Source organism: Drosophila ficusphila, unplaced genomic scaffold (genome assembly GCF_018152265.1).
Source record: "Drosophila ficusphila isolate 14025-0441.05 unplaced genomic scaffold, ASM1815226v1 contig_414, whole genome shotgun sequence".
Lineage (NCBI taxonomy): Eukaryota > Metazoa > Arthropoda > Insecta > Diptera > Drosophilidae > Drosophila > Drosophila ficusphila.
The window spans coordinates 23,039,117-23,064,186 of NW_025064328.1; the positions used below are offsets into that span (position 1 = coordinate 23,039,117).

General features: G+C 38.4%; 1 protein-coding gene across 2 annotated transcripts in view; it reads right to left on the reverse strand.

Annotated features, from left to right (window-relative positions):
• The window catches only part of LOC108101655 (transcriptional regulator ATRX homolog), a 467,254-nt gene that overhangs the window by 289,511 nt on the left and 152,673 nt on the right, over nucleotides 1-25,070 (reverse strand). The window contains exon 7 of one of the 2 annotated variants that reach the window (XM_043208182.1): nucleotides 5,345-5,371. The exons of the other annotated variant lie outside the window; for it this stretch is intronic. Within the exon in view, the coding sequence (XP_043064117.1) occupies nucleotides 5,345-5,371 (27 nt within the window). The remainder of the gene's footprint in view (nucleotides 1-5,344; nucleotides 5,372-25,070) is intronic. 2 annotated transcript variants of the gene reach the window in all.

The following is a 25,070-nucleotide window of genomic DNA, read 5'->3' on the forward strand; positions in this document are numbered from 1 at the left end:
GTTTATTAGCGTATACCTTGGATTTCAAATAACCCCACAAATAAAAGTCTGGTGCCGTCAAATCTGGTGATGTTGGGGGCCAGTCAAAATCACCACTTTTCGATATCAACCGCCCAGGAAACAATGTTCGCAATAAATCGATTGTTGCTCTAGCTGTATGGCAAGTTGCCCTGTCCTGTTGAAACCAGAAGTTATCCATGACATTTTCACGAATAATAGGCATCAGAAATTCGGTTATCATTGCTCGATAACGCTCACAATTGACGGTTATCGTGGCTCCATCATTGTCTTCGAAAAAATACAGTCCGATGATCATATTCGCGCAAACACCGCACTAAACTGTAACTTTTTGGTAGTAAAGTGGCTGTTCTTCGATTAATTGAGGATTTGCGGTGGCATAAAATCGACAATTTTGCTTATTTACGCCTCCATTCATCAAGAAATGTGCCTCGTCTGACATGATGATTTTTCGCTGGGTTAACACAATTGAGAATTTATTTTCAATGTAGAGCTGAACAATTTGAGCGCGTTCCTTTGGAGTGTATTGTTCCATGGTATCAATTGTCTTCGACTGACCCTTCCAACGTGGTATGACATTTGACGATCTGTCGACGCTGTCAAAAGTTTCAGGGTTGCCAAATGGGTCAAATTTAAATGGCCCACCCTGTATATTGATTGCTTTGGTCGCATATACCTAAGCACGCGCGAAATACCATTTTAAGGATTTGTTTATCCATTCTTTGAATTTAATTAATCTTGCACACGGACGTTTTTCCACTTTAATGAATTTTAAGTTTTCTTTTTTTTTAGGGGGAAGGCACCGAATATGCCACCCTTGTAAATAACTACCGCACGAGTTGGTTTAGTTAATTTAAGTATATATATATCTATTTATTGGGTGTGTGATGTAAGCGAGATAATTTGGTTTGATTGAACTGTGAACCAAATTAGGTGCTGGCTGCCTACTTCGAAGATACTTCCCCCATTGGAAGAGGTACGGTTCCAACTTGATGGGAATCGATGGGCAGAACGGTCAGTTTGGTGACGGTTTTTTTAAGAATGCCCGTAGCTGTACGGACCATAGCTTATCTGACGACGCCGTCCTCGCCAGGTATGTCTTCCTGAACTCACTTGGTTTAGTTTAACGATGTAATGTTGTCCTCCTTCAGCAACACAATGCTTCCGATCTTGATGTTAGATCCTTCGGAACGCCATTTGCTCCTTTCCTGAAGATGTGATAAATATTTGCTACTCCATCTTCTCCAGAATAGTTGCTGCATTTGAGTCACAATTTGCCATCTGCTGAGGCGGCCTTCAAGGAGATGAGTGAAATGCTCCGGCGTTAGCACCTCAATCTTTCCCCGTTTTCTGAAATTGGACAAAGGGGACATGAATTAAGAATAGCAGAAATCTCGTAAGCAAGAGTTCTCAATTCATCGAGGGATAAGATGGATGGACCGACGACTCTGTAGAAGGGAAACTTGGCCAATTTGACAGCGGCCTCCTATAGACCACCGAAGTAAGGGGCACGTGAAGGTATGAACTTCCAATCTATCCCGTCTGCTAGGCACGAGGAAGCTATCGAAGCTATATGTTGCTCGCTGAAAAATAGTTCCTTCAGCTCGCCTAACTCGCTCTTGGCGCCGACAAAGTTAGTCGCATTATCACTCCAGATAGTTCGCGGACTGCCTCTAAGGCTGATGAACTTTCTCAGAGCTGCTATGAAGGAATCTGTTGTGAGGTTCTGGACGACTTCCAAGTGAGCGGTCTTCGTGAAAAAGCAGACAAAGACGGCGAAGTAGAGCTTGTGCGGTGTCTTGTTCCGGGACTCTACTTTATGATAGAATGGCCCACAATGGTTGATTGCTTTGGTGACTGGATGGTCCTTGGGAAGCAATATCGGATGCTTCGTATCATAGTCCAAGTTTGTGTTTTGAAGTCTTCCACCAACGCTAAGTAATTAATCGGTGCCAAGAATTGGCCTCAGCGAAATCAGTTTGCCCTTCTGTGGACACGGCTTGCTCTGGCTAAGAAATCCATACTCCTTGGCTAAGTAAACCTGCTGGATGCTCTTCAGAAGAAGTACGGTCCTCGAGTCGATCTCCTCAACGGAAAGATGGCCATTTGAAGGTAAAGCCTTGGTACTTTAATTCGAAATAAACCGATATACGTAAGCAAATACACGCTGCAACTTATCAAACGTGTTAAGGAATTTGCAGTAAGCATAAATGTCAGAATCGCGGAACGACGCTCCGTCATTCCGACGAGTTTTCCAGAATAAATGGAGGTCCATTAGCTTAAACGGAATGCTCCAGCAATTCTCTAAGGGTACAGCCTCCGGACACAACATCCGCGGGTTGAGTTTGGTTGGAACATGATTCCAAGACATTCCTTTCGTCAACTCCTGAATTTTTGCGATTCGGTTGGATATAAACACATTAAACTTCTCCGGAGGTTGCCGAATCCACGCCAACACGATAGACGAGTCAGACAAGCAATGAAAGGCGCAATCGAGATCTATGGTTTCCTTGACGTTTACGTAAGCTCTGCTAAAAAAGTGCTGCTGAAAGTTCCAATCTTGGAATTCTCAAGGCCTTTAACGGGGCTACTCTCGACTTGGCGCAGAATCCATGCAACTGGATGGACGCTTACAGACACGTTACGAATCGTGCAAATTTTAAGTTCTAAACGATCGACAAGTTCTAAACGATCGACAACTGACGAAATAATGGGCTTTGGCAATGCGTTATCCCAATCCACATTAGACTTCCATCGAAATTGCAAAAAGATTTTAGATATGGTAACAATTGGCGTTATTAAACCAAGTGGATCATATAATTTGGCTATAGTTGACAATGCAATTCGTTTGTTTGTCTCGATGACTTGACGATATCTGAGTAAAATTGAACAGGAATTAATTAGTTTGTAAACACTTAACTCATCCGTTGAACCGCACAAGAATATCGGCTTCGTCAAATTGGTCGATATTATTGGCCATTAAATAATTTTTGACCGCGTTGATTTGCCGCAAAATGGATTGCACTTTGACCCGAAGGAATTCTATTTCACTTGGGCCATTTTGAGGCTGACTCTCGTTCAGAGAATTTTGCATTTTATTAATCACAAAAAAAAAAAAAAAAATTAAAAAAAAAGTAATTCTCAACTATACACGAATCACACTGTGGTTTAAAGCGCGAAAATATTAAGCAACAAGCGTCACAAAAATGTTGCAGAACTTTGATTTGTTTTTTTTGCACAAGTTTTCCCGCTTAGCACCAGCAAAAACTAAGAAACAGCGCGAAAAATGCACAAATAAAAGACCGGCTAAATGCACTGTGTATGTCCGTTTGTGTGTTTGCAACCGAATTCCAGCAAACGACGACAAATGTTTAAATGATAATGAAACAAAACAAAAATAAAGTTGCAGACTCCGATTTAAACGAAAATCACGTCATGCCACCCTTGTAAATAACTAACGCACGAGTAGGTTTAGTTAATTTAAATATATATTTATTGAACTGAGGTGGCGACAGCCGAAAGCTCGTTTTTTTTATACCGTCGTTCTCACGAGTATAGATAAAATAGATAAACAAACATAAGAGAGGCTTGAAGAGCGGATGATAAATCCCTACACCTATGTGCACCAAATTAGGTGCTGAATGTCTGCTCCGAAAAGGGTTAATTGAAGTAAACAATTATTATATTTGCAGAATTCTTTCAATTTTTTTTTTTTTGATTCTGTAAATAAGTTAAAATAAATGTTTTATATAATGAAAATGGATTTGGATTTAGTTGTATAGGAACTCTGATGAAAATCCCAAAGAAATTTGTCTATTTCCCCGCAATGTGAAGGATTCATTTGTATTTTCCCCTTCAGAACAACAAAGGTATTAAGTCGGTTCCAAGTATCAAAAGCGGTATTTCTAAATTGTCAGCAGTTCCAAAGCTTTTTTTAACGAGCTATAACTCCTCACTTGCAGCCACTTTGTAGATCGCAGATGTACTACCAGGAATGTTTTAGAGCTCACTTCTTTTGTTATAAGTGTCTTAAAAAACCATTTTCAAGCTGATGCCATTACTCATTTCAATAAAGCATTTGACTCTGGGAATCACTTTCTGCTGATACGAAAACTGAACATGATAGGGTTTCCGGCCAATCTACTTAGCTGGATCTTATACCTTCCGTTGGCAGTTGTGTTGAGTCCTCTTCAAAATGTCCTTAAGTAGTCTCCTCAGAGTAAATAGAAAAAAATGTTGGAACATTTTACGCACTGCATTTCACATCTCAAATTTCAGGCAAAAAATGCCAACTGCCACAAAAAACTATTAAGCACTGGTCACGAAATAAGCAATTAACATTTGGATTAGCGAAAGAAGGAGAAAACAAATGGGAGCTATCCTATAGTCCTATATAGTAGTCCTTATATACATACTGCGTGCAATAACTACACACCTTTTGGGAAAGACTCAGTAGGATAGCTTTAAAACTGAGAGACTAGTTTGGGCAGAAACGGACAGGAGGACAGACGGACAGACGTACAGACGTATTTCGATTCAGATCGTGATCCTGATCAAGTATATATATGTATATTTAATGGGGGCTTAAGTGTCTCCTTCAGCGTTGCAAACTTCTGGCCAAATTTATAATACCCTTTGTTCTGCAAGGGTATAAAAAGTGGTAGACTTCGCCTGCAATGGAAGAGTCCAAACTTGTAAGAAAACCAGATCTGGCACCCTCCTTATCAAAACAAAAAACTATAAATGCAGGAGATAAATAGTATACATACAAATATTGGGTTGGCAAGAAAGTCATGTCGTTTTTTTTAGTAATCGTTTTTAATCTAATTTATTTACGACTAATCCAGCACCAGGGTCACACTTTTTAGTATCGTCTTAATGCTTATTGTCTTAGGTACTATCGACGAAAATTTGGTAATTATTCGATAACATTTGTGAAAGCTATAGCAAATTAAACAAGGAGGACCAAAGTGAGCATTTTCGGCATATTTTGCTTTTTTACTTCCAAAAAGGAAAAAAAAGCGGTCTAAAGCTCGCGAGAAATTGTGAGAAGTGTATGGTAAATATGCCATGAGTGATGGCCAATGTCAGCGCTGGTTTGCCAAATTCAGGCTTGGAGATTTTGGACTTAAAGACGCCCCACGTTCTGGTCGACCATCGGCCGTTTTTGACGAACAAATTCAGGCTTTGCTGGATGAAAACCGGCGTTATTCAACGCGGGAGATGTCAGAGTGTGTCGCATACAACGGTTGAAAACCATTTGAAGAAACTTGGCTACGTAATCAAGCTCGATGTTTGGGTTCCGCATAACTTAAAGGAAATTCACCTTTCGTGGTTTTGGGGAGTCGTCAATCTGAAACAAAAATTTTTTGTGAAAATGAAAATGATCTGTAAAAAGCGGAGAAACTACGTTATTACGGTATCGGCAAGGACAAAGATAGCAAATTATCAGACAAAAAAATTGGCGGGCTTTAGATCCGCACCAAGAGGATGCTCCGTGAATAAACGGGATTTCCTTGAACGCGATCACGCGATGCGACAAAAAACGCGGAAGAACGACGAACAAGTATACTAACATGGAGATTAGCATTGAGCTAGGATTTAGCTAGGTCAGGTGTAGGACAAGGCTACAAGCATGAAGTACGGAATATTGGAAGAATCCCTGAGTGGAGCTGTGCGTGAAGGCAAGCGGGCGTCGTTCACTTTAATATACAGGTGTGGACTATCCGGAAATCTGAAAAGGGCTAGTTAGATTAGCCAGCATACCGAGGACTTGGCAGAGTAGCAGACGCGGAGCAGATGCGCCGACCAGATAGTCGTCAAAGGCGAGCAGCGGAGTATACGAGAGCAAAGCGAAATAAGCCCCTATCCAGCATAATAAATTGTTTTAATGTTGCCTAAAGCGGATATAAACACGAAAGACCTCTTCAGGATACAGGTAAATACGCAGGCAGTTGATGGTATACGGCTATCTTGCACTGATGCTACAGAAAGGATAGAGACTTCATCTTGCAGATGACAACCCTAAGTTTAATGTTTTTCGGATAAAACTCCTAACTGAATCCTTATCAGCATCATCAAAGCGGCAACCTTGGGGGTGCGGAGGGGAACAACTAATTGAGGTAGTGCTGATGAGCGAACCTGTTTGTCCGAGTAAGAAACAAATAAGCATAGTAGCAAGAACAAGGTATCACTATCGCCTTATTGCTACAGTACTACTCTGTTTAACAGAGACCAATAATGAGATGCGAAGGTGAATTGGAAAAACTAAAGGGCGAAACTAACGTTCTTAAAAAGAAACAAGAAAAGAAGATAGCTTTGGCAAGCCGAAGCTTATATACCCTTGCAGTCATCAAATATGTTGAACAAAATACATAAAGGCTAAATAACATCGAAGATATGACGATTTTTCTATTAATTTTCCACATTTTCGACTATTGTTCATATGGCAGCTATATGATTTTGATAAAATTTAATTCGTTATTCAAGAGTCGTTAGAAAACCTTTATATTTCAAAAATCGGATAGAGTTATCCGATTTTGATAAAATTTAATCTGAAATTCAATTACACTGGTCAACACAAGTCTTGTTTCCTTTATTTTTTATCTTTCATTGGGTATTTCTATGGCCCTGAGTATGAACAAAATACTGGAAGATTGCTAACAGCTTCAGTTTTTGAAATATAGAGTTTTATTATTTTGATAAAAAAGTACAGAAAATTAATAAATGATGTTAACAAAATTTCTATTGAACACTATCAAATGATCTTTTATACGATTTTCTTGAATGGACGACTTTAGGTAGATCACGTTGCAAACTCCAGCAGTAGTCTGCCATCATATGTGAGTCCCACCGCCCCTGATACCGCTCTTCCATTGTTCGAAGATCCTGATGGAATCTTTCACCCTGCTCCTCACTAAAATCACCTAGATTTTGTGGAAATCGGTGAGTGCAGGAAGTGGATTTTTATGCTCATGTTGCACCCTAACTCTTGCAAGTTCGATAGCATGGACTCAACAAGCTCGACGTGGTTGTCAGATTTCTTTTTGCCTAGGAAATTACTCATAACCAAAACGAATGACTTCCAAGCTTTGGATTCGACTTCAGTCATTGATTTGACAAAATTAGGATCTTTCACGAGTTGCCTAATCTGTGGCCCATCAAAAATACCAGCTTTTAATTTTTCTGTACTTAATCCTGGAAACTTGCGTGAAAACAATCGCCACTTTTGTCAAGCGCCTTCACAAACCGCTAGCGGTTTGTCACTCACTCCTTGGTGACTGGATCGCGGGATCTCTAGTCCAATACCAAGAGCGCCCATCTGACTCGAAGCGATTAATTTTTGTTTCATCCGACCATATAACCTTGAAAACACAAGTATTTTGGAATTGTTTGCTTTTTAAGACACTGGTAGCAATGACTTACAGTATCCCAATTCGCTATCAAGCACGGTGGCGGTTCCATCATGGTTTGGGGGTGCATTAATTTAAATGGAGTTGGTTCGTTGTTATTAATCGATGGAATAATGCGAAAGGAGCAATGTCTATCCATTTTACATGAAAATCTTCCAAAGGAATTTTGAAAAATTGGGTCTTTCTGCCGAAAAATGCGTTTTTCAGAAAGACAACGACCCCAAGCACACGTCCATATTGGTAAAAAATTGGATTTCAAAACAGAAATTTCAATCTATGAAGTGGCGACTACAATCTCCCGACATGAATCCAATAGAAAACTTGTGGAGTTATGTGAAATCGCAGCTGGAGATATATGCAGTTCCTCCAACTGGAATGAAGGAGTTGTGAGAGCGGCAACAGGGCGTATGGAATGATATTCCCCCGGAAATGGTACGACGGTGTACTCAAAAAATGCCCAGACGCATAGAAGAGCTAAAAAAGTCCAAGGGGATGTGAACTCACTATTAAAAAATCATTAATAAAAATATTTCTTAAAAAAATAACCAGAGTGCAAAACTGTAACATTTGACTTTTTTTTACAGTTTGGCGCGTCATTTTCTTTAACTGATATCAAATGGCTTTGAATTTTACTCAATAGTAGTAAATCATATAACCTACAAAACAGGACTAAGATCTTCAAAATCCGTGCATTAGAAAAAAAGTTACAGACCTTTGAAATTGAAACAATGAAATTGTGTTACAGTTTTGCTCGTCAGTGTATAAGTACCTACCCTGCAGTTCTGGCTGTCACCTGGTGTCTCGTGGCATTCAAGCAATCAATGTGTAGGAAAGGAAAAGGAACCCTGCAGTTCTGGCTGTCACCTGGTGTCTCGTGGCATTCAAGCAATCAATGTGTAGACAAGGAAAAGGGATATTCCTAAGTTTCCCTCTCTTTCTCACTCTTACAATACGATTTCGTTGCTTGCACCCGACGATGGCCCGACTACAAATTTGTCTTCTATTCTTTCGTTTTTCTAATTGCTTAGAAACAAAAAAATTGGTTACCGATGGAAAATACGGCTGAGGGGCGCTCGACTTAAGTGTACTCTTTTGATGTTAAAGTTCTTCAAATATTAAATATAATGTATATATATACTTATATTAATTATATATTTTATATACACAAGATTATATAAATTATTGAACCAAGATAACCATAACACAACATTGATTGCAAATATAGATATATTTTATCACGCGTGTCATTTATGGTTGGTTATACCCAAAAAAGAAGGGTATACTAAAAGGGTGAAAAATAAAATTGAACTGTTCATTATTTTGCGTTGTGCGTTGACAATTAGTTGTGAAATTAATTAATTTGTGCAACGGGCTGCGGAATCGTTTAAAAATCATGTAAGTGTCGTTAAGATTACAAAAATATTATGCATTTTACTACAAACTTATTTAAATCTTTTTAGGATTCAGCCTGTATGTACGATAAATTCATTTGAAAGGAAATATAAGTTAACACAAAACGAATTTGCAAACGAAGTTGGCCACGCGCATCCGGTATTGCACCAGCAAGTAAAAGTGCAAGGGCAACTTCCCGGCTTCGGTCAGTAGCTCCCAAAAAGTGCTGACTGCAGCGTAGGATCTGCTCACTGCTGGACGACCCGCCAAGAAAAGGACTCACTTTCATCAGACTGCAGGCGATCGCCGTAGACAACTGGACGGAAGTGTCAGGAAAAGGTAACCCAGTAGCAAGGAGCAAGAAGGACAATTACCAACTGATCGGTTCAGGATGTATTTTATTCTACTGTAAGCTAACCTTTAATTACAAACAAGAAATCACAAAAGTGAAACATACCCCAAAACAAATATTTTTAAACAAAAGCTAAACAAACACAAAAAAGAAATCCAATCTAAAAAAATTAGTAATCTAAGAATTTATATTTTACGTACAACCTTACACATCTCTACACATACAAAAAATATTTTTATTCACAAAAAACACACACAATGGCTAATCCAAATAATCTGATCAGGCCCGCGATGCTTAACAATAACGGAGTACAAGCTCCTGAAGCAAACCAAGTCCCAGCTAACTTAGTTAATATGCAAGCCCTAATTCAAGAAATAGTAGAGAGAACTTTAAATCAAAAATTAAACCCAGATTCAGGACCGCTACTCGATCAAACCTATAATGCTAATGCAAACAATTTAAGTGAATTTGACAAAGTCCCAGACTTAGTAAAAAGCCTCAGGGAATTTTCTGGCCAAGCAGAAGAATTCAGCTCTTGGAAGAAGAGCGTAGAAAGAATAATAAAAATATATTCATTAACAGAAGGATCCCCCAGGTGTTATGGAGTTTTAAATGTTATTAGAAACAAAATAGTAGGTAATGCAGACTCAGTTTTAGAATCATACAATACACCTCTAAACTGGACAGCAATTTCCAAATGTTTAACAGCCCACTACGCTGATAAACGAGACGTTACGACACTAGAATATCAAATGACTTCGTTAGTACAGGGTAATCAAACCACAGCAGATTTCTACCAACAGGTCTATTCCCACTTATCACTCATCTTGAACAAAATTTCATGCATGGAAATGGGAAGAGAATCAATTGATCTTTTCGCCAAGTCTTACAGAGACAAGGCGCTTGATACATTTATCAGAGGTCTTAACGGCGACTTGCCTAGACTGCTAGGTACCAAAGAGCCCGCAGATCTTCCATCTGCACTCCAACTATGCGAAAGACTAGAAAATCAAAATTTCAGAATCAATTACCCCAATAATTATCAAAACAATTCAAGGCAATTTGAGGGGCCTACTAGAGGACCCGCCCTACAAAGAAATTCGTACAAGCAACCATCCAATGCAGCCAGACAACCATTTATCCCACATTTAGCTCACATACCACAGATCCCGAAAACGACACCCCATTTTCCTCAGCAGCAAATGCAGTTTAGTGGACATCATCAACAATATTCTGCTTACCCAGCAATACAACCACCACGTCCATTGGCTCCAAAGCCTCAGCCTAAGCCAGAACCTATGGATATAGATAAAAGTTTACAGACAAGACAAATAAATTATATGAACAGACCAAATAAGGGACTGCAGGGAAAACGACCACCACCTCAAACAAGCGGACTGGCAGATAAAAGACAAAGAAATTTTCACATTAGCACTGAACAAGAACACTCATTTGAAAACACCGACCAATTAACGGAAACTGACGAGACAACAGCCGAATACTATGCGGAAATTCCAGACTTTGAACAGGAAACAGAGGAAACTGAATATACTGGCCTTCATTTCTTAGAGTAGAATCCTCTTCATTACCTTACTTTCAATGTAAAATCGGTGATGGAGAGATGATCAAAATTTTAATAGATACCGGCTCTAATAAAAATTACATTCAACCGCGATTAGTAAAAAAAAACCAATAAAAAATAATACATCTTTTCATGTAAGCTCCATAGCCGGAGATGTTCAAATCACACACCACACAATTGCCAACCCCTTCGATTTAAAAGATACATTTGTTAATTTTTTTTTACTACCCTCGTTAAAATCTTTTGATGCGATCATAGGAAATGATACACTTCGCGAAATCAAAGCTCAAATAAATTTACAAGAAGGTTACCTTTCAATTAAAAACAAACGCAGAATCAAAATAAAACAGAAAGCTTCTCCCGAAGTCAACAAGCTAGATATTCGAGTAGAGCATACAACAGAAACGCAAAAGAATAATTTAAAAATGATTTGCTTAAAATTCCCAAATTTATTTGGCGACCCGGACGAGAAACTGACATACACTACCAAAGTAGAAGCTACTATAAGAAGTACGAACGAAAGTCCAATATACTCGAGGGACTACCCATACCCAGAAGCTCTTAGGCCAGAAGTTGAGAAGCAAATACAAGAGCTACTCGATAACGGCGTGATTAGACGCTCGAGATCCCCGTATAATTCTCCAATATGGATTGTACCGAAAAAAATGGATGCCTCCGGACAGAAAAAACATAGAATGGTAATAGACTTTAGGAAGCTTAACTTGGTTACTATCCCAGACAGATATCCTATACCGGACATTAACAACGTACTGGCACAACTTGGACAAAATAAAAGTTTTTCTGTTTTAGACCTTAAAAGTGGATTTCATCAAATCCCACTCAGACAATCAGATATAGAAAAAACAGCATTTTCAGTAAATCAAGGCAAATATGAGTTTACCAGACTTCCGTTTGGACTCAAAAATGCCCCTTCTATTTTTCAACGAACGCTAGATGCCATTCTTAGGGAACGCATAGGAATTAGGTGTTTCGTCTACATTGACGACATTATTATATTCAGTAAAAGCGAAGAAAATCATCTAAAAGACATAGAAATTATATTTAAAATTCTTGAAGACGCAAACATGAGAATCCAATTAGATAAATGCGAATTTTTTAAGAAAGAAGTAGAATTTTTGGGATTTTTAGTAGCAGATACCGGAATTAAGAAAAACCCGGAAAAAGTGAGAGCAATCGTCGAATTCCCCGAACCAAAGACACTCAAAGATCTTCGTTCCTTTTTAGGACTGTCAGGGTTTTATCGTCGCTTTATTAAAGATTATGCTAAGCTTGCGAAGCCCCTAACAGCCCTTTTAAGAGGGGAAGAGGGCCGAGGCCGCATCTCAAAAAATGCCTCAAGCAAAACTCTGATTGATCTTGATAAAGACGCAAGGGAAGCATTTAGAAAATTAAAACAAACTCTCGCTTCCGAGGAGGTAATGTTATCATACCCAGACTACAATAAAGAATTTCAGTTAACTACCGATGCTTCGGATTATGCTATTGGTGCCGTATTGGCCCAAGAGGATAAACCTATAATGTTTATTTCTAGGACTTTAAGTAAGGCAGAAAAAAGTTATGCTCCTAAGAAAAAGGAAATGCTAGCTATAATTTGGTCAATACAGACTCTTAAAAATTTTCTGTACGGTCCGACCAAAGTGAAAATATTTACAGACCATGAATCTCTCACACACCCAACTAACCCGAAAAGCCGTAACGATCAGATGAAGAGATGGAAAGCAATTCTAGAAGAATACAACCATGAACTGCTCCACAAACCCGGCAAGGCAAACGTTGTTGCCGATGCTCTGAGTAGACCTCCTATTCAAACGCGAGGGGAAGTAAACACTTTAACAGGCACTGTTCACAGCAGTTCCAGTTCTCCAGAGAGGCTAATACCAATGGCAGAAGAACCAGTAAATGTTTTTAAAAATCAAATACTATTATACTTAGGAAAGACGCCCTCCTATAAATTCGAACTTGTTTTTCCCACGTACCATAGACATATTATTACAGAACCAATCTTTAATTCAGAAATCTTATTAAAAATTTTAAATGATAGACTCAATCCGTCTGTCATTAACGGTATTCATACAGACGAAAAAACCTTAGGTCAACTCCAGGAAATCTATCCACAATTCAATAATTATAAAACCAGATTCTCAAGCAAACTAGTTACGGATTTAAAAAACGAAACCGATCAGGAAAATGCAATTATAACAGAGCATAGAAGAGCACATAGAAATAGCAACGAAAACAAACAACAATTGCTAAACAAAGTTTACTTTCCACAGATGAGGGCTAAAATAATAAAAATTGTAAAAGAATGCCAAATTTGTAAAGAACAGAAATATGAAAGACACCCCAACAAACCCGAGTTACACAAAACACCAATACCGCAATACCCAGGTCAAATTGTTCACGTAGATTTTTACCTTACAAGCAAACAAGTCGTTTTGACTGGAATAGATAAATTTTCAAAATTTGCACAGGCTAGGATAGTCAAATCTCGAGCAACTCAGGACATAAAAGAACCTTTAAAAGAATTATTAATCAATTTTGGTATCCCAGAAATATTAGTCATAGATAATGAAAAATCACTTGGTTCGGCACCCGTAATGCGGGTGCTACAAGATCAATTGAATATCGAAGTTTATAAAGCACCCCCATATAACAGTTCAGCGAACGGCCAAATCGAACGCTTCCATTCAACACTTTCCGAAATTATTCGTTGCCATAAGGCCGACAAAGTACACGCTTCGTTAAAAGATCTTATAGACAGATCAGTTGTCAAATATAATTATTCAATACACTCAACAACTAACAGGAAACCAGTTGACTTATTTTTTGGAAGAAAGGTAGCACTTAACCCTAGACTACAACAAACAGAGAGACAAAAAATCGCAGAGAAAATTACGACCACTCAGGAAAAAGACCTAACATACCATAACAAAAAAAGAGATCAAATAAAAAAATATTCCCCAGGAGATGAAATATTTGTTCAAAATAATAAAAGATTAGGTACAAAATTATCCCCCAGATATAAAAAAGAAACCGTAAAAGATGACAGAAATACCACAGTACTAACAGAAAGTGGAAGAATTATTTACAAACAACTTATTCGAAATTAAATCATATTACAGAACCCTTTTCGCTGTGTGCGATGCTGACGTGCAAATAACTGACTACACGAAATCCAATATTGTGACTTTAATTACCGGACTGGCAAAAGTACAAACAGGAACCTTCAGATTAATTCATATTATTGACATAGAAGAATACGAAAAAACACTAGAAAAAATTAATTACACTGCTAAATACCAACTAAAGACATATGACCCAATTTTGCCATTTATAACTGAAGAGATAAGAATTTCACAAAATTTAATTAATAACCTCAAGATTAGGAGTAAAAGAAAAAGACATATAGATTTGTTAGGTAGCGCTTGGAAATGGTTAGCTGGATCCCCCGACAGTAGAGATTTCGAAATAGTTCAAGAAAAAATAAATTCAGCATTAACTAACAACAACAATCAAGTTATTCTCAATAGACTAATCGTTGAAATAATAAATAATATCACCAAATCAAACGCGAATCTAATAAATAGCTTAAAATACGGAGGAAACTCTCAAACAGACACTAGCACAACATTAATGTTTCAAATTAAAAGGCTTAAGGAAGAAATAGTTAACTTAAACCACGCAATACAATGGGCAAAAGCAGATATTAGTAAAACCCAGATATTAGGAGATGAAGAGGTAAATGAAGTTATTAAAACACTAGATCAAGACCAGTTGCCATACACTAATTTTGAAGAAGCCATGAAAATCGCAGAAGTAAGCGTAGCAAGCAATGGGCCAACACTTATTTACATTATTAAAATTCCTATAACCGACACCAACCTTTGTGAAGAACTTTTAATAAAAACCAATAAAAATTGGTCAATATATTAATAAAATTCAAAATGAAAATGTAATAAAATGTAAAGAAAAAATTTTGGCAAAAATTTCGAAACGTAATAATTATAATGAAATAACCATTTGTAAACATAAGAATATGATAGACATAAGTAATTCCTCTTGCCTACCAAATTTATTAAAAAGTCGCCCTGCCACCTGCACTCGAATCAACAACCAACACATTCCAGTTATTGACTAACTCGCACCTGGAGTCATTTTACTCAACAAATTTTCCGGCAGCGTACAAATAAATGGGACATCCACAAGTCTCAACGGAACCTTTGTTATCAACTTCAGCAATTCTACAATTAATATCGATGGACAGACCTTCACCAACAAAGATACAGTGCACTATCACCCGATGCCAGCAATTCTCCAAACTGAGATGACCATTAAAAAGATAGAAGAAAAGTTATCACTAGAATTGGTAAAAGAACTATACATCAACAATACCAACACCTTGGAACTGTTAAAAACCACATCGCATACCGCCGATTTCCTAATAAGTTTCATAATAATCACGGGACTTGCAGCACTAGCAATCCGCTTCATGATTAAAAGGGTCAAAATTCTGCACATCAACAAAATAACTTCTGTTAACGAGATCAATGACCGCAACGAGCGTGGACACTCGATTTTAAAGGTGGAGGAGTTAACACAAAACGAATTTGCAAACGAAGTTGGCCACGCGCATCCGGTATTGCACCAGCAAGTAAAAGTGCAAGGGCAACTTCCCGGCTTCGGTCAGTAGCTCCCAAAAAGTGCTGACTGCAGCGTCTGATCCACTTCCCGCTGCAGCTACGACAACGGCAAAGCTCCGACGTTGGCAGAGGCAGCGACAGAGTAGTTGGGTATAAATATGGCAATTTCTGTAAACATAATTTAGTTCTAAATTTTCTGCAAATAAATACGGACCAAGTGCCCAATAAATATTATTTTTTTAAATAATAAATAACCCTCGTGTTTAACTTATATAATATGTAGGGTAAGATGGGGTAAAACCGCCGGTGGGTAAAACCGCCATTTGGATTTCAAATTCAAATGAAGCGCCGAAACGATTAACCGTTGATAATGTAGATTCTGATTGATAATGCGCGGTTTTTGAAGTCGGTCGGAATACTGCAGCTTTATCGTGACAATTTCTATAGCGCCATTTTTGTTTCACTCGACGGCGCCAAAAAATTTTTGTTATAAAGATTGCTCAATCAAGTGTAAGTGAACGGCTTAAAAAAAGAGGTAAGTGTCCGCTTATAGTACGAACCTTGATACTGATGTACATGTATCAAGTTAGTCAATATTTCCAAAATTGTACAAACTAAGTGACCTCGAAAAAAATTGGCGCGTGGGGTAAAAACGCCGCGAAAAGGTGGGGTAAAAACGCCACACAATTTGATAACGGAAAAACTCGTTTTAATCGAGAATGAATGTCTTTCAGCATCATGCCTCGCAATTACGCAAGAAAAAAATCAAAAATTGATGAAAATATATTTCAACGGGCAATCGAGGAAGTTCAGGAGGGCAGCAAGGTGGCAGTTGTTGTCAACAAAGCGCACAACGCTTATTATGGCCATCATCCCCAGGTAAAGTGTCAAATATTCACAATTTTTGTCAATTGAAACAATATGTAATGTCATGATTTTGAATTCCATTCAATTTAAAAATAACAGCCTTTCTTTTTGAACAGATAATTGCAAACAGTTTTGTATAAAATGATTTTATCTTTTAAATAAGAATATTTTAATTTTCAGTTTCAAACCTTTGTTAATGCGACATTTCTTCTTAGTTTAAAACTATTTTAACCACGTAATTCTTATTTTACAGATTTTTACTGACGACCAAGAGGCATCGCTTGAGAAATATCTCATAAAAGCATCAGCTATATTTCATGGTTTCTCTCGGACAGCAGTTCGACGACTTGCTTATGACTTCGCTTCAATTTCTTATTTTTACTTTTATATAATATATTCGTTGTAACATGTAATATCCATTTGAATTGAATAAAAATTTTTCTCAGAAGTTATTGACATTATTTGGGTACTTAACTACACTAAAACCAGAATGGCGTTTTTACCCCACTAGGTGGGGTAAAACCGCCGTTTTAAACTTTTCTTCTGAACGATCACAATTCTTTTAAAATAAAAGCTACATAAAAACTTTCTAAATGAATTATGTAGCCAAGGGATTAAACTTTCAGAAATATGATTTGGATCATTGATCATTTTATAAATGAAAGCTTGACATCGTCAAATATACATTTTTGGCGGTTTTACCCCATCTTACCCTAATAATAAAAATATTTTTTGTATCATAGATGGACGCAAAACAGCCGATGTCCTGCAAATATTCCACATAAATGGTAAACAAAAACTATCTAATTTCATATTATTTATGTACTTATCTCTTATGTTACAAAATAAGATTTATTAATAAAATAAAAAAAAATAAATATATGTATATATATTGTTTTTCATATGACTTTGGGGATGACATTTTAGACATTGGCATAGATGACAACATCGCCTCCACGCCATCTACGATATCATTGATATCTTATACAAATTTTCTCCATACAAAATTCGTATAAGCCATCGATGCCTCGTTCGATGACTCGGACAAAATGGTCATATTCCACATGCAAATATTCCATATAAATGGTAAACAAAAACTTTCTAATTTCATATTATTTATGTACTTATCTCTTATGTTGCAAAATAAGATTTATTAATAAAATAAAAAAAAATAAATAAATATATGGGTGATTTCATATCAGATTTACAGTCGATATCGGGAAATTCGATGAGATATTTTTTTTCATGCTCTTTATCGAAAATAAATCGACACGTATTTTTTTATTTGGCTCGGAAAATTTTTTTTTTTCCTTTGAGAAAAACACACACGAACAGATTCATCACATGACGAGTACGTTTTAATGTTTAAAACTGATTCGTTGAGTGGCTGAACAAAATGTAATTTTTGAGTTCCTGAAACAGTTTTGCAATCTTTAAATCGCGATTCTAGGAATTTTTCCGCAGCCTCATAATCTTCTGTGCTACGATGCATCACTGAAATTTGCGGCAGAGTTGATTCCTGACTAGCCCACTCAAAAAGTTCCAATGTGTTCGTTATTTGATGAGTCATTTGCAAACTGGCTTTACGTGCTAATCTCTTTAATGTGCCTCCAGCTTCATCGCAGGGACCTTTGCCGTGAGCAGTGGCATGAAAATGCCACTCTGTGGATCTTCCAAAATCTTTTTCATGATAATAAATGTTTGAAAAATGCTTTACATTTTTAAATTGCTGTGGTGCACCGTCGGAAAAAAAATTCATTCCATTGACCCTTACTATGCGCGCGCGAAGCGAATTGACGCTCGTTAGAGTCGTTGGTCGGCGCACGCCCTGAGACCGAGCGCGCGGACCGTGCATGATAATCTTTAAAATTCTATAACTCAAAAACTAATTTTGATCCCATTCTGAAATTTTAGTATGTTCATCAGAAGAAATTGAAGGATTTATTGTGAAAAAAAAAAAAAAATAAAAAATGTCCAAGTTGGAGAAAAATGAATTCGTTATAAACATTTGAACTTTTTGTGGTGAAAAATTGTTTAAAAAATTTTTTCACGAAAGTTTTGCAAAGAAGAAGGAAGGATGAAATTTTTACTTCCTATTCATTTTTTTTTGCGACGTACGGTTTTCGAGTTATTGGGGCTGGAAAACGCGACTGTCATCAAAAAAAGGGCAGTTCATCAAAAATTCAAAAAATCATAACTTTGTCAAAAAAATTTTCTGAGCCAAATAAAAAATACGTGTCGATTTATTTTCGATAAAGAGCATGAAAAAAATATCTCATCGAATTTCCCGATATCGACTGTAAATCTGATATGGAATCACCCATATATTGTTTTTCATATGAATTTGGGAATGACACTTTAGACATTGGCATAGTTGATTTCACTAAGGGTACCCTCGCAAAAGCCATCGATGACAACATCGCCTCCACGCCATCTACGATATCATCGATGTCTTATACGAATTTTCTCCATACAAAATTCGTATAAGCCATCGATGCCTCGTTCGATGCCTCGGACAAAATGGTCATCGAGAGCGACATGCATGTCAAATCCTAGAATGCCATACAAGAGCTTTATATGAAATGGCATCAGTTCAGCACCAGGTGCTACGGACACTGGCATCGGTGGGTCGTCGTCCATGTCATCGACGACAAGCCACTTTTGGAACTGCAGGGTAATTATAAGTAAAGAGATAAACTGAAGTAGATGAAATTGAAGTCACATGAAGTTTTTTGTACTCTAAGCCTCGCTTGTAAATTAAATTACTCTTACTCTTATACGGATAAGCTTTGAGAGTTGTAACTTCGTAAGAATTTGGTACTGCTCGTGTGAGTCAGTCGATCATAATCTCTCGTCTATGTTGGCTGCGCCCGCGCACTAAATAGCATTTGATTTCGATTTGTCTTTGCGTCTTCTTTCGTGCGACGGAAAATCCCCAGCTAGGCTGCTACACCGCAAGTCCAATTTAAATCATTTTCGATTCCGTGAAAAACCTCACGGATTTTCCACTAGTAATATCCCTGCAGTTCCAAAAGTGGCTTGTCGTCGATGACATGGACGACGACCCACCGATGCCAGTGTCCGTAGCACCTGGTGTCGCACTGATGTCACTTCATATAAAGTTTTGTATGGCATTCTAGGATTTGACATGCATGTCGCTCTCGATGACCATTTTGTCCGAGTCATCGAGCGAGGCATCGATGGCTTATACGAATTTTGTATGGAGAAAATTCGTATAAGACATCGATGATATCGTAGATGGCGTGGAGGCGATGTTGTCATCGATGGCTTTTGCGAGGGTACCCTTAGTGAAATCATCTATGCCAATGTCTGAAATGTCATCCCCAAATTCATATGAAAAACAATATATATATATTAATTTTTTTTTATTTTATTAATAAATCTTATTTTGTAACATAGGAGATAAGTACATAAATAATATGGAATTAGAAAGTTTTTGTTTACCATTTATGTGGAATATTTACAGGACAACGGCTGTTTTGCGTCCATCTATGGTACAAAAATATTTTTATTATTACATATTATATATGTATTACTTTTTTTAATTTAAAGCAAACTTACCTTTCAAACGAATTTATCGTACAGCCTGTATATTCTAAAAAGATTTAAATAAGTTTGTAGTAAAAAACATAATATTTTTGTAATCTTAACGACACTTACATGATTTTTAAACGATTCCGCTGCGCGCTGCGCAAATTAAGTAATTTCACAACTAATTGTCAACGCACAACGCAAAAGAATGAGCAGTTCAATATTATTTTTCACCCTTTTAGTATACCCTTCTTTTTTGGGTATAACCGACCATATATGACACGCGAGTTATATTATATCTATATTTGCAATCAATGTTGTGTTATGGTTATCTTGGTTCAATAAATTAAATAATGTTTATAAAATATATTTAATATATATGATTATATATATATATTATACCTAATATATGAAGAACTTTAGCATCAAAAGAGTATACATAAGTCGAGCGCCCCTCAGCCATATTTTCCACCGAAAACCAATTTTTTGTTTCTAACGGAGAATGACAACAGTGCAATTAGAAAAACGAAAGAATAGAAGACAAATTTGGAGTCGGGTCGCCGTCGGGTGCAAGCAACGAAATCGTATTATAAGAGTGAGAAAGAGAGGGAAACTTAGGAATATCCCTTTTCCTTTCCTACACATTGATTGCTTGAATGCCACGAGACACCAGGTGACAGCCAGAACTGCAGGGATTGTACATTCGATACCCATACAAACAAAAATGACATCACCAAAGCCCTATGTGAATTCTGGTCAAATGCATCACTTAATAATAACTTCCACCCTACTTTTAGATTACACAAAGAAAACATAAACTACAATTCCCCCACAGTATACCTCTCCAACCCAACCCTTATAACGCGATATTTCTACTATTGAATTGAAAAGCGCCATAAACCAACTCATGATGCACCACGCCACTGCAATCAGCAAAACTTTCACATTCGACCGAACTTGAAGTGCTCGGGCGTCCGGCACGCTCTTCGTCGTTCACATATTCTCGGCCTTCTGAGAACATTTTGTACCACCGATAAACGTTGCTTCGGTCCAAGGTAGCCTCTTCGTAAGCCACAATCAACATTCGTCCAAAATTTGATACATGTTCTTTGATCCATTTTTTTGAATAGGTAAAAATCGAAGACGATCCAAAACACGTGCAAGCAAAGCAGCTGTCAACAATTAAGTGAACAATCAAAATGGCCGAGCTTGTCGGCATAAGTGAGACCCATGAGTTCCAACATAACGCCACAAAAAAATTGAAAGTCGATACGAGGTAACCCGGGAAAATTCAAAATTCGCGAAACTTTTTGAACACACCTCGAATGCGCGAACACCAACTTTAAACAGAACAAAATAATAAAATTATTTGTTCAAATTTTCGAATTTTTGTTGTTTTACAATAACGTCGGGGTCACCAAAAATGTTGGGTCAGTGAGCTTTTTCAAAGACCATTACCTTGGCGGTGCCCAAATAAAATAAACTGCACAAATTTTACTTAATACATTGCACTTATTTATTAAATTGGCACCAAGGCCTTAAATGTACAAAGTTAATGTTTGTTGTAGAGTTGGTTAGGCTGGCAGACCGAATTGTCTGTGCCTTTTTACAGCGAAAAGGTATGTTGGGCAGGCAGACCGATTTGTCTGTGTCTTTTTGCAGCGGAAAGGTATGTTAGCAGGCATACCGGTTTGTCTGTGCTTTAGAGAAAAGTATATAAACGCGAAAGAATAGGCAGGCGATCGTGCCTTCTGTAAGTGAGTACCAAATCGAACTAATATAAAAGCTTGCCGTGGACAAAGGGCCAGGCAGCGATAAGCAAAGTGCAAAAGGGAGTTAGCAATGACAAAACAAACTTGACAGTTTCCCCTTGTTTGGAAGGAGTCATTTGTTATTCCCCTTCATAAAAAGGGAAACAAGTCGGATGCTAGCAATTGTAGAGGTATTTCTAAATTGTAAGCAATTCCAAAACTTGAGCAAGTAATAACTCCTCACTTGCAGCACCTTTGTGGATCAGCAATATCTCCATGTCAACACGGATTTATGAAGCGCAGGTCTACTACGACAAATCTTTTAGAGCTCACATCCTTCGTGATAGATGGCTTTAAAAATAATTTCCAAACTGATGTCATTTACACAGACTTCAGTAAAGCATTTGACTCTGTTAATCACTTCCTATTGATTCGCAAACTTGACATGATAGGGTTTCCAGCAGATGTTTTAAGTTGGATCTTTAGTTATCTCAGTGGCCGAACGAAAAGAGTCCTTTTCAAAAATTTCTTAAGTAGTCTCCTCAGAGTTACCTCTGGTGTACCACAAGGAAGCCACCTGGGACCATTACTTTTTACCCTCTTCATTAATGACCTTCCATTGATCATTGCACATTCCCGCGTACTTATGTACGCGGATGATGAAATGGGTCTGCAGTATAATGAATACTCCGTCATTCAAACCTTCAAGCAGACCTAAAAACTTTTCAAAACTGGTGTCACGACAATTTACTGAATTTAAACAGCTCCAAGTGCAAGCTGATGATAATCCGCATAATGTCACCTATTCGCTAAGTGGGAGAACCTTGGAAAGAATAACGCTTGTTGACGATCTTGGCGTCCTCTTGGCCCCTAAACTTAAATTCTCTCTTCATATTTCGAACATGGTTAATAAAGCTAGGGGAATGCTTGGATTTGTTAAACGATGGTCGAAGGAATTTGAGGATCCTTACGTTACCAAGACTTTATTTATATCGTTGGTCCGACCAATTTTTGAGTATGGGGCCCCCGTATGGAGTCCTCAATACGGAGTACATGCTGATCGCATAGAATCAGTACAAAAAAATTTCAATTTTTGCCCTACGCCGCCTAAACTGGTATGCAAACCTATTCCTACCTTCTTATTCTCATTGATTGCTCCTCATTAACTTGCCCTCCCTTACTAACCGTAGAACGATTTACTAGAAATTATGTTCCTTTAGTTTTAAATCTTTGTAGATTTTATTATGACGTGCATGAGCCTTTCAGGGTACTTTGTTCAAATTGTGGGATTTAGGTATATAACAAAGCGATTAAAAAATGAAGGGGAACAAGAAAGGAAACTAGCTTCGAAAAGCCGAAGCTTATATACCCTTGCAGTCAAATGAAATGTGTCGAACAAAATGCATAAAGGCTAAACAACATCGAAGCTTAGACGATTTTTCTATTCATTTTCCATATTTTCGACTATAGATCATATGGGAGCTATATGATTTAGTTGTTCGATTTTGATCAAATTTAATTCGTAATTCAAGAGTTGTTAAAAACTGTATATTCCAAAAACCATGCTTATCTAATAAAAACCAACGATGTTATCATTATATTTCCGTTATTTCTATATAGATTTTTCGATCTTTCCTATGACAGCTATAAGATATAGCTGTCCGATTTTTTATGAAACTTTTTTCTCAATATTAGGGTTGTTAAAAAACTTGATATTTAAAAAATCATGCTCGTCGGATAAAAAACAACGATGTTAGTAATTTATTTCCATTAATTCAATATATATTTTTGGATCGCTCCTATGGCAGCTATATGATAGAGTTATCCGATTTTAATAAACTTTAATCCGAAATTCAATAGTAGTTAGAAAACGTCATCTGGAAGAAATCAAGTCGATCTGATCAAAAGCAACGGAGAAAGAATTTTTTATTTCATTTTCTCGTATTAGAGTGTAAGGGTTTGTAAAACGCCTTACAAGTTTGGGTGCAGGAGAGCCGCATAGCAACAGCGGGATGTGCGGCGTGCAGAAGAAAAGGGAAATAACGGTGCAAAGGACTTTGGACTCAATGCTGCGGTGAGTCTGCAGACTTTGGACCCAATAACGGTGAGTCTGCGGACTTCGGACCCGCGCAAAGAGGAGAGACCGTGAACTAACGGTACCGGTCTGGACTTGTACCCGTTATAACGGTGAAGTTCTGGACTTTGTACCCGTTATAACGGTGAAGTTGGCGGACTTTGGACCAGCACAAAGAGGAGAGACCGTGAACTAACGGGACTTGTGCTGCCCTTTGGACCCGATCACGCCACTTGTCCTGCACTTTGGACCCAATCACGCCACCGAAGGACGGAAATAACGGGACCAGGGTGGCATATAAAAGGAGGACGCGTGCAGGAAGCTGGACAGTCAAGTGAAGTCGTGCAACGAGATCGTACCAACGCGAGTGAAACCCCGAGGAGAACAACAAGTGCCAGGATACCAGGAATCAAGATCGCCGAGTCAAGAAGCCCAACGACGGTCACGTCTACATAAGCTGAGACTGCCAAGCTGAGATCCCGAGGGTACAAGGTAAGTTGTAGGGTGCGTCTACGAGTCTCGAAATCGACGAAGTTGGTGGAGTCTTGGCAGTGGATGTTGTGCGAAAGGTACCCAGCGTCGGTACCCCATGAAAGATTGAGGACCTGCTGAGGGCCAGGCCGACGAAGATCCAGTGGAGTTGTGCGAAAGGTACCCGGCGTCGGTCCACACGAGAGTGAGGACCTGCTGAGGGCCAGGCCGACGAAGTCCCGACCGAACTCCGGGGTGGAGCGAAGAGTGGTGACTGCAGGCATCACTGCTTAGCCCCGCTAGGGAGGTTCTGTCTAACATCCTCCAAGGTTGTGAGAGGCTCGTAGCGTGCCTAATACGCGACCGGTGCCCAAAAGACTCGGCAAGGCAGGGGACGCGCGACAGGCGTGCCGCCGTAGAGTCGACGCGGGAGCCACTACCGGCGTCAACGAGGGAGAGCGAGTCGTCAGGCAGCAGATCCACGAGTCAATACCGAGCTATAAATCTACGTACAATAAACCCAACAAGTATTCTTAAATCTAACCTAACTCTGTGTTATTCTTTGGTCTCGGGGTTACGCATCAATAAATTTGGTGGGACGAACACACAAACTCAGCTGAGCTAGCCGCACGTTCTCGTAGCGAGCAAAGACACAAAAGCAGTTCGTTACATCTGGCGCCCAAGCGTGATACTCAGACCAAAGAGACCAGAATAGGTATAGAATGGGGAAGTCCTGGTTATACAACCTTAAAAAGGACGATTTCCCGGCGATCGCAAGCGCCCTAGGCATCGAGCTAGAGGGCCTTGTAGATGAAATGAGGCGGACACTGGCCGAATTCATCGACCACTCCGAACATGACCATGAAGCGCTGGCAATTCTGGCGGCCCTGGAAAGGGATTACGCCAAATACCCGTCGGTCGGCCTGAAAGTCACCGGA